Raw genomic sequence first — 22,297 nt, forward strand, 5'->3', positions numbered from 1 at the left:
AAATGAACTAATATTTTTAATGATTCAAGTTTATGTTTACATTTTATCGATTTTCACTGGTTTTATTAATTCAAAATAATGTTAAATTATAATTTCTTTAATATTTTATATTTTTAATAATACATAACCTTTCCTAATGATGTAGGTGTAATGTAATGTGGGACTGTGTTTGTTACCTTTACTAGTGATAAACTGAAATGGAAATCTAGGAATTTAGAGATAAGACAAGGCTTCAAGGCAGTAAAAGTCTGATACGAAATATGAATACGTAAGAGAGTCTGACATGTGAATAAACTGATAGTGAGTCATTCTGATATTTGAGTCTAGAGATAATTAGTCTTTTTGTATCATTGAATTGTTATAATAATTTGAAGTTCTTTCTTAGCATGAGGTTTGATAAATTGTCACAGGCACAGTATTTATGAGTGGGTTTGATTAATTTTAAAATTGCAGTTAGAAAACATTACCATTTTTATTTTGCAAACAGATATCCATTTTTTGTTTACATGTATTACACCTATTCTTAAACTATAGAAACAATTAGTCTCTAAAATGTATAATACTTTATTATAAAATGTTGCAGTCAATATAGTTTTATCTTACAATGTTATTCTTTTAGTAAGATGTAGCCTTCACGTAATATTAATAATACATGTCTTGAGAAGCGTACACTCCTACTTAAATGTAAGAACTTAAAGTATTGTATATTATTTTTTAATTAAAACATAAATTATTTGATTGCTTCATTTCATTAGTTGGAATTCATGCTGATACAATCTAGTTATACTAACTTCTTTGACAAGTACAATGTAATATTTTTACATTATATACACTATTGTAATATTTTGAACAACTTGGTAACAATGTGTGGCTTGTGTTGCAGTGGACAATGTAGTGGACGGTCGCAAGCCCAGCTACAACAAGCGAACGATGCAGCGTCTGCGGGGCTCGGAGCGTGACTTCAAACTGGATCAGAGCGACATACGACTCCCTGCTCCCCCACCCCGTGAGGACCGGGCAGAGAGCTTGCCCCCTCAGACACCCTTCAAGGTATGATGTGTTATTCTTCTGCTGTTTATTCAAGATATGTTACAAGTTTTAACAAATTTTGTTAGAGTAAGCAATTCATGCCAACTCATTCAATTGACATTAAAGTATTATTCAGTGAATTTATTGTATTATATCCCTCATTCAACCTTGACCAGGGATGATGTAATCAAGGAATTATATGAGGGAAGAAGCATCTCTTAAACTCCTAAGGAAAAACTTCCTCAAACTCTTAGTAAAGGATATTGCATTTTGGGTAGTTGAGGTATGGAATGCTGTATCATATACAACCATAAGAAAAACTTGTTGGAAACTAATACATAAAAAATAATGTAAAACAATTAATTGCTTTAAATAGAAGTTTTTGAGCTTGCTAATGTAAGGAAATGTCTTTTAAGACTAATAATGAATAAAGTTATTTTCAATTAGAAGTTTGAATATAAGCTTTTGTAGCTCTTTTCAGTTTAATTTCTGATCTAAGATAAAAATTATGTTCTACTTTACAAACTTAAAATTTAGTGAACTAAGAATAATATGCAGGCTTATTTATGCCTGTTCAATAGTAATTTAATGTTATTATTTCTATTTCTTCTTTAAATGCACTGTGCTTGAAAACCACAAAAACAATGGTATAAACTTACCAGCATTGGCTTTTATGTGTTATTGTTTTATGTGTTATGTGCTTGCATGTCAGTGTCTGCATATTATGAGTAATATTGTTTACGATTTTAATTCTAGAACTTGCCTCTGTTTTTAATTTACTGGCATGCTTATTTTGGCTCACTTACAATACAGTTTCTGCTTTGAAGCATGTTGTTTTTACTCAAAAGTATACTTTTGTAGTATATGTTTTTTAAGCATAAAATTAAGCATAAGAAGAATTTGCTTGTGTTATAAAATAAAATAAAATAAAAAGAAAGTGACCACACATAAAGCTGATAATTATAACTTAGTGAATATTATGTTATAGAATTGTAACAATAGTAAAGCATATTTTACTAAAGGTTTTCACAGACTATTCTGTATATATCAAATTACAAATATATAAGTAGGCTAAAAAGTTTTGGTAGTAACCAGGGAACTGTTTACAAAGTTACACTAGCCTTTTTCATTTGTCAATAAAAATGTTGTTTTACATATTACCAACGTATTGTAGAATACAATAATATTAATTGTTTTATATACTATCACACATTTGTTATAATAAAAGTATGACAAATGTATATTTAACTTGATGAGTAATATGTATTATTGTACTTTATACAAAAATATTTTTTATTTTACAATCATAAATTCACTTATAACACTGTGTTTTGTTATTATTCTTTGGACAAATCTATTGGTTTAAGTTTTAACACGTTCGCTACCAGGCGGCGCATATTTGCGCCGCCCGGGTCACCGTAACAGACCAACGTTACAAAATGTGGTTGTTCTACACAGACCGAGAATAATTGGTGTGAGACTAACCACAGACCAAGGATAAAATATTGTTGAATTGAGCTATAATTCAACAAAATAACCTAAAATGTACGTCTGTACTGTTCTTATTTGATATATTGTTGATTTGCGTAATTTTTACGGCGGCGCATATGTGGGACGCTCGGTCTATAGCATCAAAATCTTAACATAGACCAAGCGTCCCATATATGAGCCACTATTTATTTGCTCAGTTACTGTAGGTTTTAGGGTAAGTTTCAATCAAACATGCATATCTTATTATGAGAGTATTTTATTTCATGGTACAAAAGCTCAAACAACAGAGTCATATAAATATAGATTTAATGTATTATTATACATATCTTATTCGGCTATAGGCCTACAAGAATTTAAATTTTAGAAATAAAAAAGTAGCATATAAGAAAATAAAGTAGAAATAAAGTTTATTTTATTTCGTGGTACCAAAACACAAATGGGATTCTTTTTACTCTACAAGACATAATACACGACTATTAACCCATATCTTATAACTATCTTACAAAATAAGTGAACATTTATATAAGTTATTAAATTTACACAAATATTCAGAATGTACCACGTTACATTATATTTAAGTGCTCACACATTCATATTCTAATTATTGTGCCACTGGTTATAACAAGTTGGCATGCATAGGCCAAACGGTTTGTTATTTGAGTTTCTGCAGACGGAGCAGGTATAAAATGTTTGCTTCCTCCTCTGGTTTCTCTCTCTTCAAACATGGCATCTCAGACGCTTGTACAGCTTCACGGGAGTATGGGCAGACTGTGAAGAGTGGCTGGAGCGAGGATTCCTTGGCATGGGCTCTATCTGAATGTAATTTTTTATTACGATGTCCCTGAACTTCAGGTAGGTTGTTTTGGTGGCAAGCCTTGAGAAAATGTAGACACCGTTCGACAGGGAGACGTCTAGCAGGTGGACAAAAATTTAAGAAAACTTAACCTCAACCCTAGTTCAGAAGAAAGAAACCTGTGGTGTGAGGTTTACAACAAGAACAGTGTAGGCTGCAATGAACAAGTTTATCAACTGTGCGGGACGTAATTTTTAAGATATCCAGAGACCAAGCGTCCCATATGTGAGCCAGACATCCCCATAGACCAATACAAAAGTATCAAGCCTCTAAAATAGACCAGTGAATTTTCAAGGCAATAATAGTGGCATGCAAACAGTGGCGCAAATATGGGACGTCAGTCTATTTGAGGTGCCCCGAGCGGCGCATATTTGGGACGCCGGTGCACGGGTAGTAACCGTGCGGCTCATATTTGAGCCGGCTGGTCTATGGGTATATGACTTTTCTTCACATGGTGGTAGCGAACGTGTTAAGCTTTTGATATATACAGATATATAAAATTCTATAAATGGCAATAGTCTAATTTGATTTTCAATAAACATTGAATCAGAAAAAGCAATTGCTCCATCGGGACTCAAACCTAGATCTCTCACTTGCCGGATGAGTGCTCTATCACTACAACATAGAGCCCTTGCTTTTTACGACTCAATTATTTTGTATTTGGCTGTTTATATCACATATGTGTTTAAATAACCAAACTATCATAATGTGTGTTCTTAAAAATAAAATTAGGCTATTGCAATTAATAAAACTTTTACGAATGAAAATAAAAGTTGTTTGTCCAGTATTTGATCTTCCTATCATATGTTAGTTTGGTTATGTAAACAACCAAATGTTGGTATATTAACCTACTGAAATGTTTTGTCATAAAGAATTTTCAATAATGTATTTTTTGTTTTCATTTCTGAATTGCCCATTTTTGCTTAAAGTTACTTAGTTTTTATACTTTGGTAAGTATGGACTTATTGTAATTGTGCAACCAATTTTAACAATGTTTTAATTCTCTATAAAAATGTATGGTGGCCTACTGCTAGACATGGAGAAATGGTACGACCTCTTATTTTAATTATATAATTTGTGCATGGTACTAATTGTTTTCAAGCACGTTTTTCTTTAGGATTTTTGTTTGCTTTTAATTTATCAAAAGATATTTAGGTTTGATTATGAATAAAATATACGTAATAAATAGTCTTGTGTTGAATTAAATGTTGTAGTATTAGCAATTTTCCTGTATTGTTAAAACAGTCTAACATATGTATATGTCAATGTTGTTACAATTAATACAGTTATATACAGATTTTTTTTAATTTTACTCTGTTACAATTTGTTGAGTTTGTAACTTTTCTTGTGTCTTAGTTACAAGTAGCCTTTGTCTGTCTTCTACAAGCATCGAACCCTAGTGGAAATTGATAAATGTAGAGTTTACCATTATAATACAACCTTATCTCAGGCCCGACTCTATAAGCACTCAGGTTGATCAATTACAGAAGTAAATATTGTACTAGCTTGCAAACGGTGTGCCAGCCATAGCTTTGATTTGTTCTGGTTACTCCTTCTGTCCTTTAATACATCATGGCAATGTTCAGACAAATATATGCCAGTAAATAAAACATTCTGGATTCATATACAAAACATATTTATGTGAAAAAACAGTTTACATCATTGACTATTTATAGTTGTGTAATTGTGAATTCCAGTCAGTTACAATAAAATACTTTTCACTTATACCTGCTGTTGATAATTAAATACATCATAGCAGTACAAATATAAACAAACATATTTTTACACACGCATGCCACACACACAATTTTTTTCAGAGCTATTAAGTTCAATGTGATGTTAAAATGGTTGTTTAATGTTCGTGTGTTAAGTATTTGTTTACACTTTTATTAATTGTGGAATGTTCTCAGTGTTAATGTTGCATTCAGACCTGCCATTGATAGCTACCCTTTTAAAATTTCTATTTACACCCAGTTCCATAGGAGCTGGATTAACAATGTTCTACTGTATAATTGGTTTACAAAAATATTTTATAGTAAAATTTGTTCAAGTAAAATATTTATTTGTTAAAAGTAAAAAATAAAAATAATAGATGTTTTCATTCATAATTAAAAATTACAGCACAAAAAGGTAATAGTTTTTTTTTATTTTGAAATTAAATTTTTTGAAGCTAATATTCTTAATACACATTATTAAAATTGTCATTTGTTGCCTTTGTATTCTTGCAATTATTTTTTAAATGAATAAAACCTTTTATGTAATTGTGTAAATATTTGAATACTTAGCGTTCATCTTAAAAAGACATGTATGTGCTGAATCTGTGCTGTGCTTGTTGTTATTATGCTTGTTGCTTGTTGTCCGCTTGTGTATGTGTTTAACTCCCGCTGGTGTTCGTTCTGTGCTGCAGATATTCGGATTGCAGGTGGAGTCATGTAACCGGTTCATGTCCCTCTCATCAAAACTGGTCTCATCGCGCAATGTAAGGCTGCCACAACCATGTTCTGCAGCCAGCGCAGACGAGGTGGCGCAGAGCCGCATAGAGTTCTACCAGACGTTCTCCTTGCTGATTAAGATGGGAAATCCGGATCGCAACAACCCACCTTGTCCGGATCGTGACTCTGTCTACTGCAAGCGACAGGTGTGCTGTATAGTTTACTGTAATTGCTGTAAAAACTGTAATTTCTTTTTTTTAACATTCTTATTTACATTGGATTTTTTGTTTTTATCAGTTTGTTTTATTCTGGGATGAAATATTTAACTAAATTAAGAAACTTGCTGATAATCCAGCATTGGTCCTGAAACTCAAGTTATCCTACTTGAATAACTAATGAAGTATAAAAAACATATATTTTAAAGCTTCACATATTTATTTATCATAACCGCTTCTGGAAAGATTAATAAGAATGTTAAATTTATATAAGCAGCAACTTCCTCAGTACAGGCTAATGTTGGTAAAATGTACAATTTTGTCTTGTTTGTTTAAAACACATATTGTACCTTGATTGTTACTACATAGTAGTTGAAAATGATACACTGTAAAAATGTATATAGTAAATAAATATTAGCAGTAAAATGTAGTATAAATAATAATATACTCAATAAGCTGTCTATGATTTATGTCACTAGAGTAAGCTTTAACTACTTTAAACTAAATACTTTGTTAGTACAATATTTAAAATTCTCATCACTAGTTTTTTTTGTAATTTGTCATTAGTTTTTTAATTTGTAAATGGTGCTAAAACACTGATGTAGAAACAGTAACACATCAGACTGGGTATTTGTCCTCTTAATATAGAGAATCATCACTTAAAAGCAGTAATTCAACACTAACACTTTCTGTAAAACCTCAGTGTTTCAATAAAATTTAATTTTGAACTATATCAGATACCTACATTATGTCTGATGATTATAATAATACAGTAATACTGATTTTGATTTTTTTACTCTTATTAGTACCTTGTAAAAACAAAAAAGAGAGAGAACCAAGTCTTTTACAATGCGATTGATGTGAGGATTTATTGTGGTTGCCCAATGTGGTATTAGTAATATGTAATGTTGACTGATAATTGAAGAGGTCCAATCCAACATTTTTACACTCACTACGTCCTAGGTCCTAGGTAACAAAGGCATACCAGACATCTCTAGTTGTTGGATTGACCAGGAATGACATGGAGACATGTAGAGAGTGTGTGAACAGTGCCTTCAATTCCTGAGGTACCTGATCTTTGATTAGCTGGATTACATTCTAATCTACAAGTTTTGATTACCTAATTGTTTATATCTGCAACTTCAATGTGTTTACACAAAACAAGTTATTAACAAAATATTTATACAATAGAACCTTGATTAAAGACCTTAAAAATCCTCACTTAGTTTAAGTATCCGTGTTGCCTATAACCTCTAGAATTTATTGCATTACCTTTAATAATTCAAACAAGTGCTAAAATATTCCAAAACAATTCAATAAATACCTTCCAAAGACTATATTTTAAATGTTAAAGGGGATGAGAGTTTAATCCATGGTAAGAAATTATGAAATGTGTATAATTAATATTTTAAATTTAGAATTAACATACTATGAAAAGTAAGAGACTTCTAAAAATTAAGTAATCTAAAAATTATAACAACGGATTAAGGTTAGAAAAGAAAACCAAATACTTATATGATTTAATGATTGTTACAGCTGAGCAAGGAAGAGCACATGTGGCAGAATGAGCTGAAGGATCTAATCTGGCTAGAATTGCAGGCTTGGCACGCAGACAGGACACCTCAGCAGCAGGACGACTTCCTATGTGAGGCCAGAGAGGCAGTACAGCCTTTGCTACTCGAGATCATCAACTACAGGTATTGTCTGTCTACTTCTATTGTTATATCTTTTTGGAACGCTGTAGCAGTCAAGAATCTGACTAGAACTGACAGGCCAGGTAGGCAATAAGCCCATGTTGCTAGAAGTTATCAGCTGTAGGTATACTATCATCTCCTGACATTCTTTATATTATTTTGAAACTAGTTGCTGTCACTCTCTACTATTTATCTTGTTTGTTTTTACATGTTTTCTTGTTAATAGAATTATTATTATCTTTAACAACTGTTATAGAACTTTATATTTTGATTAATCTAATGTCTACAAGCTAATGTTTTCTGCAACCTTATTTTTCTCCCATAGTCTTAGCTATAGCTCTTTCCGTCATGGCAAATTATTTTGTTATTATCCTAATAATTACCATATGTAGTTTTAAGACACTCCTAAATGCAAACTGTTCAAATCATTTTATCAGATGATATAAAATTCTGTTTTACATTTTTAAGGATTGATTCAATTTGATATATTTTTTAGTCTATTTCTTCTTCTCCTTTAATTTCATTCACATCAACTATCTATTTATTCTATTCACTTTTTGTTTGTGTTTTTATCATTCTTCACTCCTAAGTCTAATTTCTTACAACTTTGATACTGTTTGTTCTGAAACTTGTGACTCTTTAAATTGCAAAATAGTCATTTAGCTACCTAATATAACTTTTATCATATAAACAAGACATTGTAGTAACAACATTTTCCACGTAGTGTCGTTCATGAATTTGTTTTTTTCCACTTTACTTACTACAGTATAACCTAATTTTATTTTTAATACAGCACAACTTCGTTTATCTGGATCTCTGGGTTATAGATATCTGGATCGGTTTTACCGATTGGAGGGAGTTCAACTTTTTAAGACTAAACAGATTATGTTGAATTTCCAGTGTAATTTAGAAGTATGCGTTAACCCTCCGAGTGGTGAAAGACGCTTCAGCGTCTATTAAATCTCGTTCGCGAGTGGCAAAGACGCTCTAGCGTCTATTAACGCAAGCCTCTCTTGTTCCAGTATTTCCGATGTTATGCCGCGACTTAAACACTATATATTAGGTATGGTTAGAAAGACCAGATTCTAAACTTTAATTTGATATAGTATTTAGATATGCTGGTACTAATGGAACTCTTACAAACGGTTCATCCACCTACTGTACTACCTCCTGGACCAAGTGTAGGTCTTCTTCACGGGATTGCTTCTTGCTACCAGACTTTGTGCAGTGTGTGTACACACCAAAAAAGGGGGTAAAAGTCACTTCTGGTGTCCAACTTGTAATTTTGGGGTTCATAGGGAGTGTTTCCCTTACCTGGAACATTATTGGAGGCCTCTCAAACCAGGAAGAATGATGAGGAATGAGGTTGGCTCTGATACTGACTAAAATGCAGTAAAAAACGTGTACATAAAAGTTTCGATCAGCAAATAGTGCGTTGTTTTTAGGAATAATACATATAACGGATACATATTTTTGTTCAGAATTAAATTTTAAACAAAATGGATTTAATATTTTGGATTTGTGTTAAAAAGTTAAGTTTAGGAACATTTACTCAGCCTAATATAAAACAAAAAAATTTGAATTTTTATTTTTGGAATTCAACCCATTGGGTTTTTACACCAATCCAAGGTAAGTGTTTCATATTATTACCATTCTACTCTGTGTGTTATGAAGTTTAAATCGATGTATGATATGTCATACTTATATAATATACAGGATTTTATATAAATTTTCTTTTGCGAACATACAAAATCAGTAAAAATGTCCCGCCACTTGGAGAAAAAAGTACCGCCACTCGGAGGGTTAAAACATATACATGTGCGACAGGCTGCAATGATGAATGTCACACCATTTTGTCGTCACATTTTGTTGTAGTCACAGTCATATGTTTAGAATCTTCTCTCTTGGGTCTACTGAAATGTCGGCACCCAGTAGAAGGTGGGATTCAGCCTCAGAGGTGTTCAGGCATAATCTTTGTACCACCAGCTCCTCAACTGAGTGCATGAATAGAGAGATACCCAGCTGGTTCAGACCGGTTTATGTACCAAACTTCCGAATTAACATTGAATGTTGTAGTAGGCCTACGAGAGGTTAGTATTTGTAAATTTGGAAGATGAAAAGGATTGCCTTCAGACCAACAATAGGATTGGTGCAAAGAACGACATATAAAGTGTATTAGCAGCTTGTTCTTCGACGGATAGTGAAAACGATTCTGATAATAGAAAGCTGGACAATAAATTTTGTTGTTGTTTTATTTCTTTTCTCTATAGTTAATACAAAGTATTAAATTGGCTCCCTTTCACTGTTATTTGTAACTAATCATTTCCTTAACAACCCGTTTTACCTAGATTTAAGTTTATCTGGATCATTTCCGATCCCAATTAATTCAGATAGATGAGGTTGTACTGTAATTTATACCATATTGGTAGCCTTAGGAATGAAATATATTATGGGTTTTGCAGGTTTCAGAAGCGCACAGATCCTACACTCAGTAATGACAGCGGTATCCATATTCCAGAGACAATGCAGAGTAATGGTTAGTATTAGTTACTTATAGTAAGGGACATATTGCAAACCTGGTCATATGGGCAGTTACCGCATCCCACTTTCTCCCTCACTCGACGACATCTTGATTCTTTCAGGTTGCTTACATCTGTTTTGTGTTAAATTATTCTGCATGTTTTAATATTATTATTATTATTTGCTCACGTTCTGTTTCATAGTGTAAACACGTGTAAATTTAAATTATGAAGGTAAATGATTCAGGAAAATATATGAGAAGTAAAGACGAGCAGTAAACATCACTCGATTGTTGAATTTAATCGATTATCCTATCACTAGCTATTCTTCCGTTACAGCTGGCAACACTACACCTCAACCCAAGCTGGCATTGATATGTCTCGTACTATAACGTCATGTTAGTTTTAGAAACATTGTATTTCTGTAGTGCTCTGTATGATAATGCAATCTGCAAAAATGTAAGCCTAAGAGTTTAAAGTATATCTTTTATATGAGGGACCCATTTCTTTGTCCTTTCATCTTCCCAGTGGTCAACCCAGTAATTGAGATACACTTGTATCACTAAAACTTTTAACAGGTTGCCTTTGTTCGATAAAGACTTTTGAAAATTTGTAAGGAATCTTAAAATGGCATGTGTGTTACCACTATTTGATGTACTTAGCCGATTTTAAGACTTGTATTACATGCTTCGATCATAGGTCTCTTTTGACAAGTAATTATTGCTGTAGTGTTCTACGCTTGCTCACTCATTAGTGAGTATAAGATACAGTGTTGTGTTGGAATCCAAGGGAGCTATTCAGGGTAATTGTAGAGCACATCTCAGACACGTAACACCACTTACTACCTAACAATGTAGTGTAAGATACAGTGTTGTGTTGGTGAGAGTTGGAGCCCAAAGGAACTATTCAGGGTAATTGTAGAGCACATCTCAGACACATAACACCACTTACTACCTAACAATGTAGTGTAAGATACAGTGTTGTGTTGGTGAGAGTTGGAGCCCAAGGGAACTATTCAGGGTAATTGTAGAGCACATCTCAGACACATAACACCACTTACTACCTAACAATGTAGTGTAAGATACAGTGTTGTGTTGGTGAGAGTTGGAGCCCAAGGGAACTATTCAGGGTAATTGTAGAGCACATCTCAGACACATAACACCACTTACTACCTAACAATGTAGTGTAAGATACAGTGTTGTGTTGGTGAGAGTTGGAGCCCAAGGGAACTATTCAGGGTAATTGCAGAGCACATCTCAGACACATAACACCACTTACTACCTAACAATATAGTGTAAGATAGACAGACATTTCTTACAAACAAATTTCAATTTTCACTTTTTTTCTGAAGTGTTAAAAAAATTAGTGGCTAATAAAAGTTACAAAATTATTAGATTTCTTATAAACTGTTGCATTTTGTATCAAATTTCATTTATACAAAAAAGCTACAGATTACTAAAAATATTCTAGAAATAAATGTGGCCTTTTCAAAAATATTATTGTCCTGTTATATTTCTGAAATAAATAAGGACTATATATAATGTGTTGAATAGTTTTAGTATATACATTATAATGAACTGTGTGTTATGGACACAGAAGAGGAAGATCACGACTGTTGCATGCTGTCCATGTTCTGTCCCCGCTGTATGGAACAACAGAACAATGCATTGCGAGATGTGGAGACCTTGATGCGCAGGCTGCAGGCTGCAGAGGCTCTGTTCCCCTCCAGTAAAGCCTTTGCGGCCCAGTACCCCTTGTATATGAGTGACAAATTGGTTGGGAGAGTCAAGGTACTAATTTTAATTCTATTAATTAATTTATTAGGTACAGTAATCCTAATTCTTTCACTAGAGCCAAATCATTGCAGAGTCAACCCAGAGTGTGTATAGAATTTTACAAAATCATCTTAGTAGCCTGGTGATAGTAATACTTTTTAGTTCAAATTAAGCGGGTTTCAAATATTTTTTTAGTTTTAATTTAAAATGGTAAATTTATTAGCAAACCTTCTCAAATATGAGAAATTAATTGAAAGCTATAATTAATCCATTGACTGCTTGGTTACTAATCTAATTTGGACACCTCAATGAGTCAGAATGGGGTCACTTATAAGTGTTAGCCTAATTGTCTTATTACAAAATAATTATGTCCAGTGAATGTAATATGAAATGATAACAACTATTTTATATATATAAACATCTTCATAATTAAAAGTGATGGTAGCACAAGGTTAAACCTGCTTCTTGGCCTTTATTTTTATTATAAAATTTCAGATATTGTTTTCTTTAGCTTGCTTGATTCTTTCTCTATTGTGATCAGCCAATTTTTAATAAAAGCTTTCATTATATAGGCTAATCAAAATATACATCATCAGACAGTCAATAGGCACATGTACTGATAGTGTATGAAAATATATAAAATACATATATTAAGGTGCAAAACTAAAAATGTTGTAATAAAAGGATCTAAAAGGAAAAACTTACACAACCTAGAAACTTTTGTAAATATTAAAAGCGAGCTCTAAAAATACAACAGGTATGTTTCCAATAGAGCTGTCAGTCATCTAATTTGTTGTAATAGAAGACAGAGGAGTTTTATTCAATGCTTTTGAATATTCTTTTTACTCCATTGACAAGTTTTTCAGATAAATAAAATTACTCTTAGTTATTAATAGTTTTAAATTTTTTTAATTAATTCATTTAACTTTTATTTATACAATTTCTAGATAATTATGATTCTTTAGTGTTTAGTTTATACAATTTACTAGAAAGTATTAATTTTGTAGGTTTTTTATAATACATACAGATAATGTAGATATTTACATAAGTAGATATAATAATCTAATCTAAGCCACTTTAATTTAATTTTAAAATACTACCAATTTAGTTTAATTTTAGATATTATTTATAACTTTATTTTATGTTTACCGTCCATTCTGAGTCCGTTAAATCTAATTTTCTTATAGTTAATAGTGTTGTTTAGCAAACATGGCAGCTTTTCTAATTTGACATCAGTGCTACAAATGTTAAATTAAAATATAACTAATTGATTATTATTTTTGATTTCTTTTGGTTTTTAATTTTATTAACATTAAGTATCTTGATATTTTAGAAAATTTGAATTAAATATTTTGAGTAATATCTAATGCGAAATTTCTTTCTTTTTTCTTTTCTGTGATTGTAAGAAGGACGACACACATATGTTGGTATAGTTTTATAATTTACATTTTCCTCAAGATTTTGGATTCCTACAGTTTTATTATGTAAAAAAATAATAATAATTATGTATTGAAGTACATGTTTGTTTATTTTTTTTTTGTTTAAACAATTTTGTAATAGCTAGCAAAAATGAACAACAGTCAGTAAAAGGACTGTCTAAATCATTAACAGTATCTGTTGGACAACACGATGACAATCAGTTGTATGTTGACAGGCCATGTGTGTGTGGTACAACATGACCAAGAACCACAGGCTCAAGCTGCTCATCCTGGGCAAGCAGTTGCTGAGTCATGCAGAGAAAAACCAGTCAGACGCTACTGAGTAAGTGCAAGTCTCTGTCACTTGTGTCTTCTATTGTATTAGTATTTCTTTTAAAAGACTATGAAACTAATATGAATCTCATAAATAATTTCTGTTTGATTTATGTTCATTATCCTTTGTCATCTGTAATTCAACTTTGTGTTACATTAGATAATGAATTACTTTTTGGTCTAAAACAATTCATTCAAGGAAGTATTGACATTCTTTACAAAAGAATAGTCTATGTACTATTGGGCTTCAAAATAATTCTGCAGTTTTACATCCTAACTGAATCTGGAATATTTTTTTACGTTTTTAAATGACCTTGTTTCTGATACCTAATGCTATCACAACTGTTTTATGACACTTTGAAGAAGGTAACAGGATTTTTTGAGCTTTCTCCTTGTTGAATGATACTATGAATCACAAATACTATGTTTCGAGATCTCCAATTTGATCTGCTCCTCAGGTTGATCTCTTGTATCACAATGACAAATGTCCGAAAAATTTCTTTTAATGTCACAATCCTTCTTTTATCAAAAACAAACTTTAAGCAAAGACCTTTGAAGAAGTTTGGATTGATCTAAACATTCTTGCTGCAAACCAAAGATCCTGACTTGACCTCCTCTTGTTAATCAAACTAGACTGACCTCACCACTAGTCTTGATCATTTTCTAAAACATTTCTGACAACAATGATTGTGATTTAAAAAGTAAATTACATATTATACTCGATTTTTGTACCTGTTCAACTTGATATAAGGTAATTAACAATTCTTTTGTGGGTGTATTGGTATATTTTGATAACATCTAGGTTTTAAATAATTTTATATTAATGCAAACTTAAATCTGTTTAGAATTTATTGGCTGGTTTTTAATTAGATGGATCGACTGTCATAGTGTTCTGCATGAGCTGAGTGATCTGCTGAACCACAACATCAAGTGTTCCTCCAGTGTCACCTCGGACAAGGACTGGCTTAAGGACTTCTATGACACCCAGCCACTGCTGCGAGCTGCCAGCTACCTTGAACAGGCCGACAAGAACAATCTTGTATTCAGGTGATATATCACACAAACACACATGCAGAACAATTATGTAAAGTTTGTAGATTTTATTTTTATGAACTTCTTCTTATCTAAGAGTAATATTTAGTTCAGTATGTAACTAAATCTTTGAACGTATTCTAAAATATTAAATGTGTTCCTTTTTTAAGTTTTGAATCAATTTCATCTTATTTTAAAGTGTTCATTTTGTTCTTTAAGTTTAAATGTTGAAATTTTAATAATTTTCTTCTATGTGTTAACAAGGAAAGTATAATTATTTCCATGATGAGCTATTTATATCTGCTTTAATGTAATGTAAATTGTAAATTTGTTGTAAATAGTATATTTTATCTATTATTTTCTCCCAATGGCAGTCCGTTAGTCTTCATTACTAATACGTTAATTTTTTGTTTTGGTTTTATAAAATTACCTTAGAGCATTACTTTTTGAGGAAAAAATTTCTTAACCATTTACATGTACAACAGCCGTTTTTCTATTGTTTTTGTTGTGAACAGGAGTTACCTAGAAGATGTGTTAAAAACCAAGGGGTTACGGAAAGCACTTAACTTTCTGGAGAAACTGCACATCTCGATGCTGCGGAAAGCGAGCTACACTTTACAGAAACCCAACTTGGACCAGAAATATGTAAGAAATTATTTTTATGTGGTTATGCATAGCAAATGTAGGGTATTTATTTGTTATAATATCACAAATTTGGTTTTGAAAGTAATTTTGATATAATTATGGGGTAGTTACAATATTCAGGAAACAAGATTGACTAATTACTCATTTAAGATGAAAGACAGATACTGCTCATCTACCAGTTCATGTGTCTCAAAGACCAAAGATTTCTATTACCCATCCCCAGACAATGTATCAATATAGTTCAGATATTTACTAAACATCAACGCACAATGTTGTTATTGTATTTGTTTCCATTCTCCTTGACTTAGAACATTATATCTGTTCTCTACAGTAGCGTATAACCTTTGTAAAACAACTATTAGTGTGTGCGTATAGTGGAGGGTCAAATCACAACAAGGTATTTTTAAACACAGGTGATTTAATACATTTTATTGAGGATTTTCTATTTAGAAAGTGGCTGTGTGGGTGAATGTGAATTAGTAGAGGACTTTGGAAATAATACGAAACCTGATCACAAGAATAGTGAGCGAAGTAGGTGATATTAAAGATGGAGATTGACAATGATCTGACTAGACCTACTTGGAGTTGGGTAGTCTTGACATCACAATAAAAGAAATAATTTGTTTGAGGTAATCATGATGTAAATCCTATTATTTTGAGGCACTTATCCCCTGATCGTTAAGAATTAGATATTAGGTATGTGGTTGATTGTGTATGTGGAGATGTTGACAATTGTAAAGGAAGCTTTATTTTCCATTTACTTTAATGACTGTTAATAGTCCCATAACCCTAAGGCGAATGTGAATGATTGTTGGTCTACCAGAAAGGTAATCCAAAATTTGGTGAACCCTTTATTTTTTTACCTTGGAAGATGTACTCGATAAATTGAGTAAGATCAGACAAATTGTGGATATGCTATTAGATGAGATGACAGCCTAGTGATGTTTCATGGTTGGCTGTCATGGATTCAATTCAATCCATCTAGGAGGAGGTTACAAGGTCTGTAAATCAAAAACTGATTATTACCCAATTTCAAATTTTCACAGGGAAAGAAGCAATACCCAATCCTAACTTGAACTTATCAGATAGTGAACAAATAGTTTTAACCATGGGGCCGAGTAACTTACATGGACAATTAGTATAATTCTCCAAGGCTGTCAATCAAAATGTTTAAACTAAGGTAAACAAAGATGAAATTACCTTTCAATAATGCCAGAACTCAAGGAACTAAAAAGGTTAATGACACTAATTAAAACATCTTTTCAACCACACAATCAACTTCTTGTTTCAAGGGCATAATAAAAGACTGTGATCAAGTTTGAATGATAACATTTGAGCTGTGTGTGCCCAAAGTACTTATGTAAGCATAAATTAGAACGATTTCTGGGCTACCTACTGTGCTACCCAGTCTGGGGGAAGAATCAGTAACCTGTTCATAATTTGTTAAAACAATAATTTATTCACATATGGATTCAGACATATGTTAGTCAGTACATGTTAAACTACTGCACTGTGTATAAAGAAGTAGTCCGGTAAAATAAGGATGCAACCTCGGAATGAAAGATAATAAGCTAAAAATTTGCATACGTCTTTATTTTGATGGTATAAAACTTACCTCAAAAGTCTCATATAATCACGTGTATGCGACTTAAGATATTTAAGGTCAAACTTCACGAAAATGAGTTTTTTGCAAATATCTCGTTTCCCTTACGCTAAATGACTTTGAAGGTGGTTAGAGAAATTGTAGAACGGAAAATTCTCTTCAATTTTTGTCTGAAGTAGTTTTATGTACGCTCAACCCTTTTTGAGATACAGCACAAAGAGTAGGGGACCACTTACCTGTATATACGATAATGCGAGGTCAGCCAGTAGAATACAATAAATAAATGAGTTATATTGTTAATTATTCACTTACTATTATTATTATTACTTAATACTATTATTATTCAATGTTTTATTATTTATTATTTAATATACCATATTTATAGATATTAATTATAAATTATATATTCTCTAAATAATAATTATTTTATTTTTACCAAACATACAATATTAAAAGAAATATTTCAAGTGAATTTTGATTATATATTTATTAATTAATAATAATCAATAATAAATTATTTGGAGGTGGATAAGACTTTGTTTTAACTACAGATGATCGAATATCTTCTCTAATAATAAATTGCCGCAGCAGCTTTTACTATTCGTAATCGTTCTTCTTCGGGTGAGTTTTTTATTCTCGTACCAAGCTTTAGATAAAATATTTGACTCTGTGTCACGAAAAGATATAATAGTGAATGACTCTACCTTAGTTGCAATTATTATATCAGTCAAATACTTCTCCCTCAATTTAGAAATGATAGTCTTATCATCCGGTACGTACTCGGTAGGAATATCTTTCAAATCTTTTAATGTAAATTGTGAATCATTATTATTTTCTATATAAACAAAATTTCTTTCATGGCCTGTGTGATGTTACTATCTTTGTGATGCTTTTTATCAGTAGGTATTCGATTTTAAAATGAGAGTAGCAAATAGCATGATATTTAGCCTCAGCAGCTACCAAGTCATGTTCAAAAAGTATACAATTTTTGACTAATTTTCTTAACGAGTCGCCTCTTTCTTCAGCTTTCGTAAAAACGTTATTTTTAAAATCAAGAGTACTTACTTTACTGATGGTTTGTTTATACTTTTCTTTTTTTTCTGCACCTTCATCAGGTACTTGACCACAAAACAAGCAAGATGTTTTAAAATCAAATACCTCTTCTCGTTTTTTACGAGGTGGACTTTTTGCAGTTGGAGTTTCATCGTCTTCTGCACGTCGCTTCGATGCAGCAATTGAATTTTTACTTATATACACTTTTAGACAATCAACATGCACCTTCACAGAAGTCAAAGTATTTAAATAATTTATATGACCGTCATTTCTGTCAATACTTGCAGTTTTTAATGTTTGTAAGCCACGCACAACACTCACAGAAGCACTTTCTGATATTAATGTATTACAAATAAAACAACAATCAGCCATTTCAATTAAAAGATACACTCAAAATCGTACGTCTGTTAATGCTAAGATGTTGTTTTCAACTAAAGGATAAAATATATTTTTATCGGTATAGAAATACTTACACAGAGAAATACCCTACCATTCCCATCATCAAGTAAACTATCTCACCACCACTACTGTACTTATACATAGAAATTCCAAACTCATTCGTTACGGTGTGTAGAAAGTAAAAAAAACGCTCATATATAACAATGGAGCATCTGCTACAGCTTCGCAGAAACAGCAAACGTTGAACAAGAGATTTGTATTTCGAGATATAATATTCATAGTAATATAATAATATGGACGAAAAGTATTTCTTTTCATATTGTATGTTTGGTAAAAATAAAATAAGTATTATTTAGAGAATATATCATTTATAATTAATAACTATAAATATAGTATATTAAATAATAATAAAATTGAATAATAAAAATAGTATTAAGTAATAATAATAATAGTAAGTGAATAATTAACAATATAACTTATTTATTTATTGTATTCTACTGGCTGACCTCGCATTATCGTATATACAGGTAAGCGGTCCCCTACTCTTTGCGCTGTATCTCAAAAAGGGTTGAGCGTACATAAAATTACTTCAGACAAAAGTTGAAGAAAATTTTCCGTTCTACAATTTCTCTAACCACCTTCAAAGTCATTTAGCGTAAGGGAAACGAGATATTTGCAAAAAACTCATTTTCGTGAAGTTTGACCTTAACCCTTTGAGTGCCACAGCGTCGCTAATTTTGACGGTACGAAAAGTGCATAAAGTGCCAGCGTCGCCAATTTTGACGTTTCGTATTTCGATAATATTTTATATAGTACAAGATTATTTTGGCCAAATAATCAGACGGCTGAATTCAATAGGTTCCAAACTATCAATAAATACGAGTTTTATGTTGTTTCTCTACTATTGTATCTGTGAAACTTATGTTGTTTGGGTACTTATCAAGAAGCCACTATATTTGGACGAGTTTTCCTTATCGGAGACAAAATAAATTACAGTATTAGAAACAACTGACTTTATTTAACCCATTTTGGAATTTACAAGTTATTACGACAGTCAATTAAATCAAAAACTATAAGAACAACATTTCATTATTCGAAAATGTCAGGCCATTCGTGTGTCTATTTGGAGATAGGAAGTATGACTCATCGAGTATTTTTCGATTCATTATGGAAGAAGGAACGTATAATGAAGTTTATTTTGATCTCTGATAAGGAAAACTCGTCCAAAAATAGTGGGCTGTGATAAGAGTACCTGTACGATGATTCTGTCTTCCAGTCACGCGACGTAGCGGAGGAGTACCGTGTTGCGTAACGGCCTTTCTTGTTGTTTATGTGCCGATAACCAAGCATTTGAGTAAATACAAAATAAAATAGTAACTTATACAATATTGTACTGTATTTCTTTACAAAAGTAATGTATGATTTGAGTTGTGTTCAAGCGAAAAACGTGAATTTTCAGTGTAAATATTATTAGGGTTATTATATAGAAAATGTAAACTTTTATGTAAATTTAATATGTTAGCAAGTATTTGTTCCTAAATTTACTATTCATATTTATTAGTGTTGTATTAATGTTTTATTAGATTTATTGGGAAAACTACATCATTACTAAGTACTGTAATTTCTAAACTCTGACAAATGAAGTACAGTTTATAAAATGTCGGTACCGGGCAGCATTTTGTTAATACATATAATGCCATGTTTTTAAAATTCTAGAATAAGATATTACCCATGGGTTTTATTTAGAATCATATGGCCTTTATCGTGGTGTAAATAACAAAATCTTAAAAATAACGTATACACACAAATTAGGTTGAAACTTAACTTTTTATACAAAAGTAAAAAACTTTTTTTATGAATACTGAAATTTTTATATTTTTATAAATCAAATTTTATTTGTAACGATATGTATCATATTCTGCATTTAATAAGAAGAAAAACAACAAGAAAATCATGGAAATCTGTTTGGTAGTTATTTTACAACAGCTTTTTTCCCAAAAGCTTACAAATATGCGAAAAACAGCGTGGCACTTTATGCATATGCCTTTCGGAAAATACCCGTGGCACTCAAAGGGTTAAATATCTTAAGTCGCGTACACGTGATTATATGAGACTTTTGAGGTAAGTTTTATACCATCAAAATAAAGACGTATGCAAATTTTTAGCTTATTATCTTTCATTCCAAAGTTGCATCCTTATTTTGCCTTATTTTACTGAGTTAAAGGGGAAAGAGATTTAGAATGTTGTATGTTAATTAAGTATGCTAAATTAACTTTGGTCTAGATTAATGAACTATTAGAGCAAGTGATGAAAAAAGTGGTGTCTATTTTATTCATCATAGCCTTCATGTATATAGAGGTTTTATCATATCCTAAGCCTTATTTACAATACTTTTGTTATTATTTTTAATAATATATTATCCTTTTGCTCTTGGATTTGAACTTATGTAATTTTCCTCTTAGTCGATGAGGCCATTATGGGTGGCTATAGGTGTTCTCTCTAGAGATTTATATCCACATCCTGTCCCTCAGTATGCCAGGCCACATTTAGTGACCCTCCAGTTCAGCTCGCCAAGCCACTACATATGGCTTACTGTATATTGTGCACTTATAAAATTTAATCCCTATCCAGTTGTGGGTGTAAAGTGCTGCAATCTCTCGGTCAAATAAGTAGTTAAACTAATATTTCTTTATTTGCAGCACACACCATGGTAAAGATTACTTAGTGGTTTTTGTTTTGTTTTTTTGTTTGTATCTGAGTGTCAGTGCTAATGTAGCTACTACAATGTATCCTATCAATGTGTTATATTGCTAGTGCATTTGGTGGAGCCAATCCTCAAGATGAGGAATTAAGTTTATATTCTGTTGATAGTAGGGACCTGCTTTAAACTAATAGTATTTTTTTACTGTACAAATGAAAATACTTTTAAATTAAGTAAACCTATTTTATGGATTATTCTCCTTCCCCTGCTGTGCAGGCTATTCAGGGCCTCTCTGGCCCTCAGGGTGATGTTTAAACCGAAGTAGGGGAGGTCTAATCTGAATTGACATAAGTCCTTTAGGCCTATATGTCTGTCCTCCTTTTTTCTCAAAACCATGGAGAAGATGATTGCTAGGTTTCTTTGGGAAGGATCTCTCTTGGAGTACCCTCTACATCCAAATCAGCATGCTTACTTATACTCCTTTGCTGTGCGAATTTGCTTCTCATTCCTCATCATCGTATATCTACAGTAAATTTTACACAGTCACTGCATCTCAATTATGTAACTCACTACCTGAAAGGATTAAATTAATTAATAAAAGCATACAATTTGGCACGGCTATTAGGGAGCTGTTTCTGAGGGATCGTTAGGTGAGTTGAGATGTCAGGACTTGGCAGTGACTTCAGCATTGGGGATTATACCTGTGTGTGTGTGTGTGTGTGTGAATGTGTATGAGTTTTAGTATTACCTGAATTTTTGTGTAAGTTCTTAAGTTTATTAATTTTGTATTAAGCTAAGAATGAATTTTAATTGTTTACATAAATTATATTACAATACAATTACTTTACTTATATTATTTATTACAATTGTAATAAGTTGGTTTCAATGATAGTAAATTTCTGTTACTTTTGTAAGGTTTATAATTTGGGGGGTTAAATGGAAGAGAGGGCTATACAGCCCTCAGAAATAAAGATTATTTTCATTGAATTTTAGGAATATCATGTGACAGCCCTGCATCAATTGGTAGGCAGGATTGAGAAAAAGTGCTAGCAGCAAAAGAAGTAGCCATAGGTATCTTTCTGGACATCAAAAGAGCTTTTGGTAA

The 22,297-nt window shown here is 31.8% G+C and overlaps 1 protein-coding gene across 8 annotated transcripts in view; it reads left to right on the forward strand.

Annotated features, from left to right (window-relative positions):
* Window positions 1-22,297, forward strand: part of LOC124359450 (mitogen-activated protein kinase kinase kinase 4) — a 146,768-nt gene that overhangs the window by 64,930 nt on the left and 59,541 nt on the right. For 6 of the 8 annotated variants that reach the window (XR_006922151.1, XM_046812192.1, XM_046812195.1 and 3 more), the window contains 8 exons: window positions 884-1,050; window positions 5,781-6,011; window positions 7,557-7,717; window positions 10,177-10,250; window positions 11,830-12,023; window positions 13,663-13,769; window positions 14,630-14,806; window positions 15,307-15,436. Coding sequence is in view for 7 of the 8 variants with exons in the window: in XM_046812192.1 (XP_046668148.1) it covers window positions 884-1,050; window positions 5,781-6,011; window positions 7,557-7,717; window positions 10,177-10,250; window positions 11,830-12,023; window positions 13,663-13,769; window positions 14,630-14,806; window positions 15,307-15,436 (1,241 nt within the window). In the remaining variant the exon portion in view is untranslated. The remainder of the gene's footprint in view (window positions 1-883; window positions 1,051-5,780; window positions 6,012-7,556; window positions 7,718-10,176; window positions 10,251-11,829; window positions 12,024-13,662; window positions 13,770-14,629; window positions 14,807-15,306; window positions 15,437-22,297) is intronic. The other 2 variants (XM_046812194.1, XM_046812193.1) reach the window with 2 other exon arrangements.

This window comes from Homalodisca vitripennis, chromosome 4 (genome assembly GCF_021130785.1).
Source record: "Homalodisca vitripennis isolate AUS2020 chromosome 4, UT_GWSS_2.1, whole genome shotgun sequence".
Lineage (NCBI taxonomy): Eukaryota > Metazoa > Arthropoda > Insecta > Hemiptera > Cicadellidae > Homalodisca > Homalodisca vitripennis.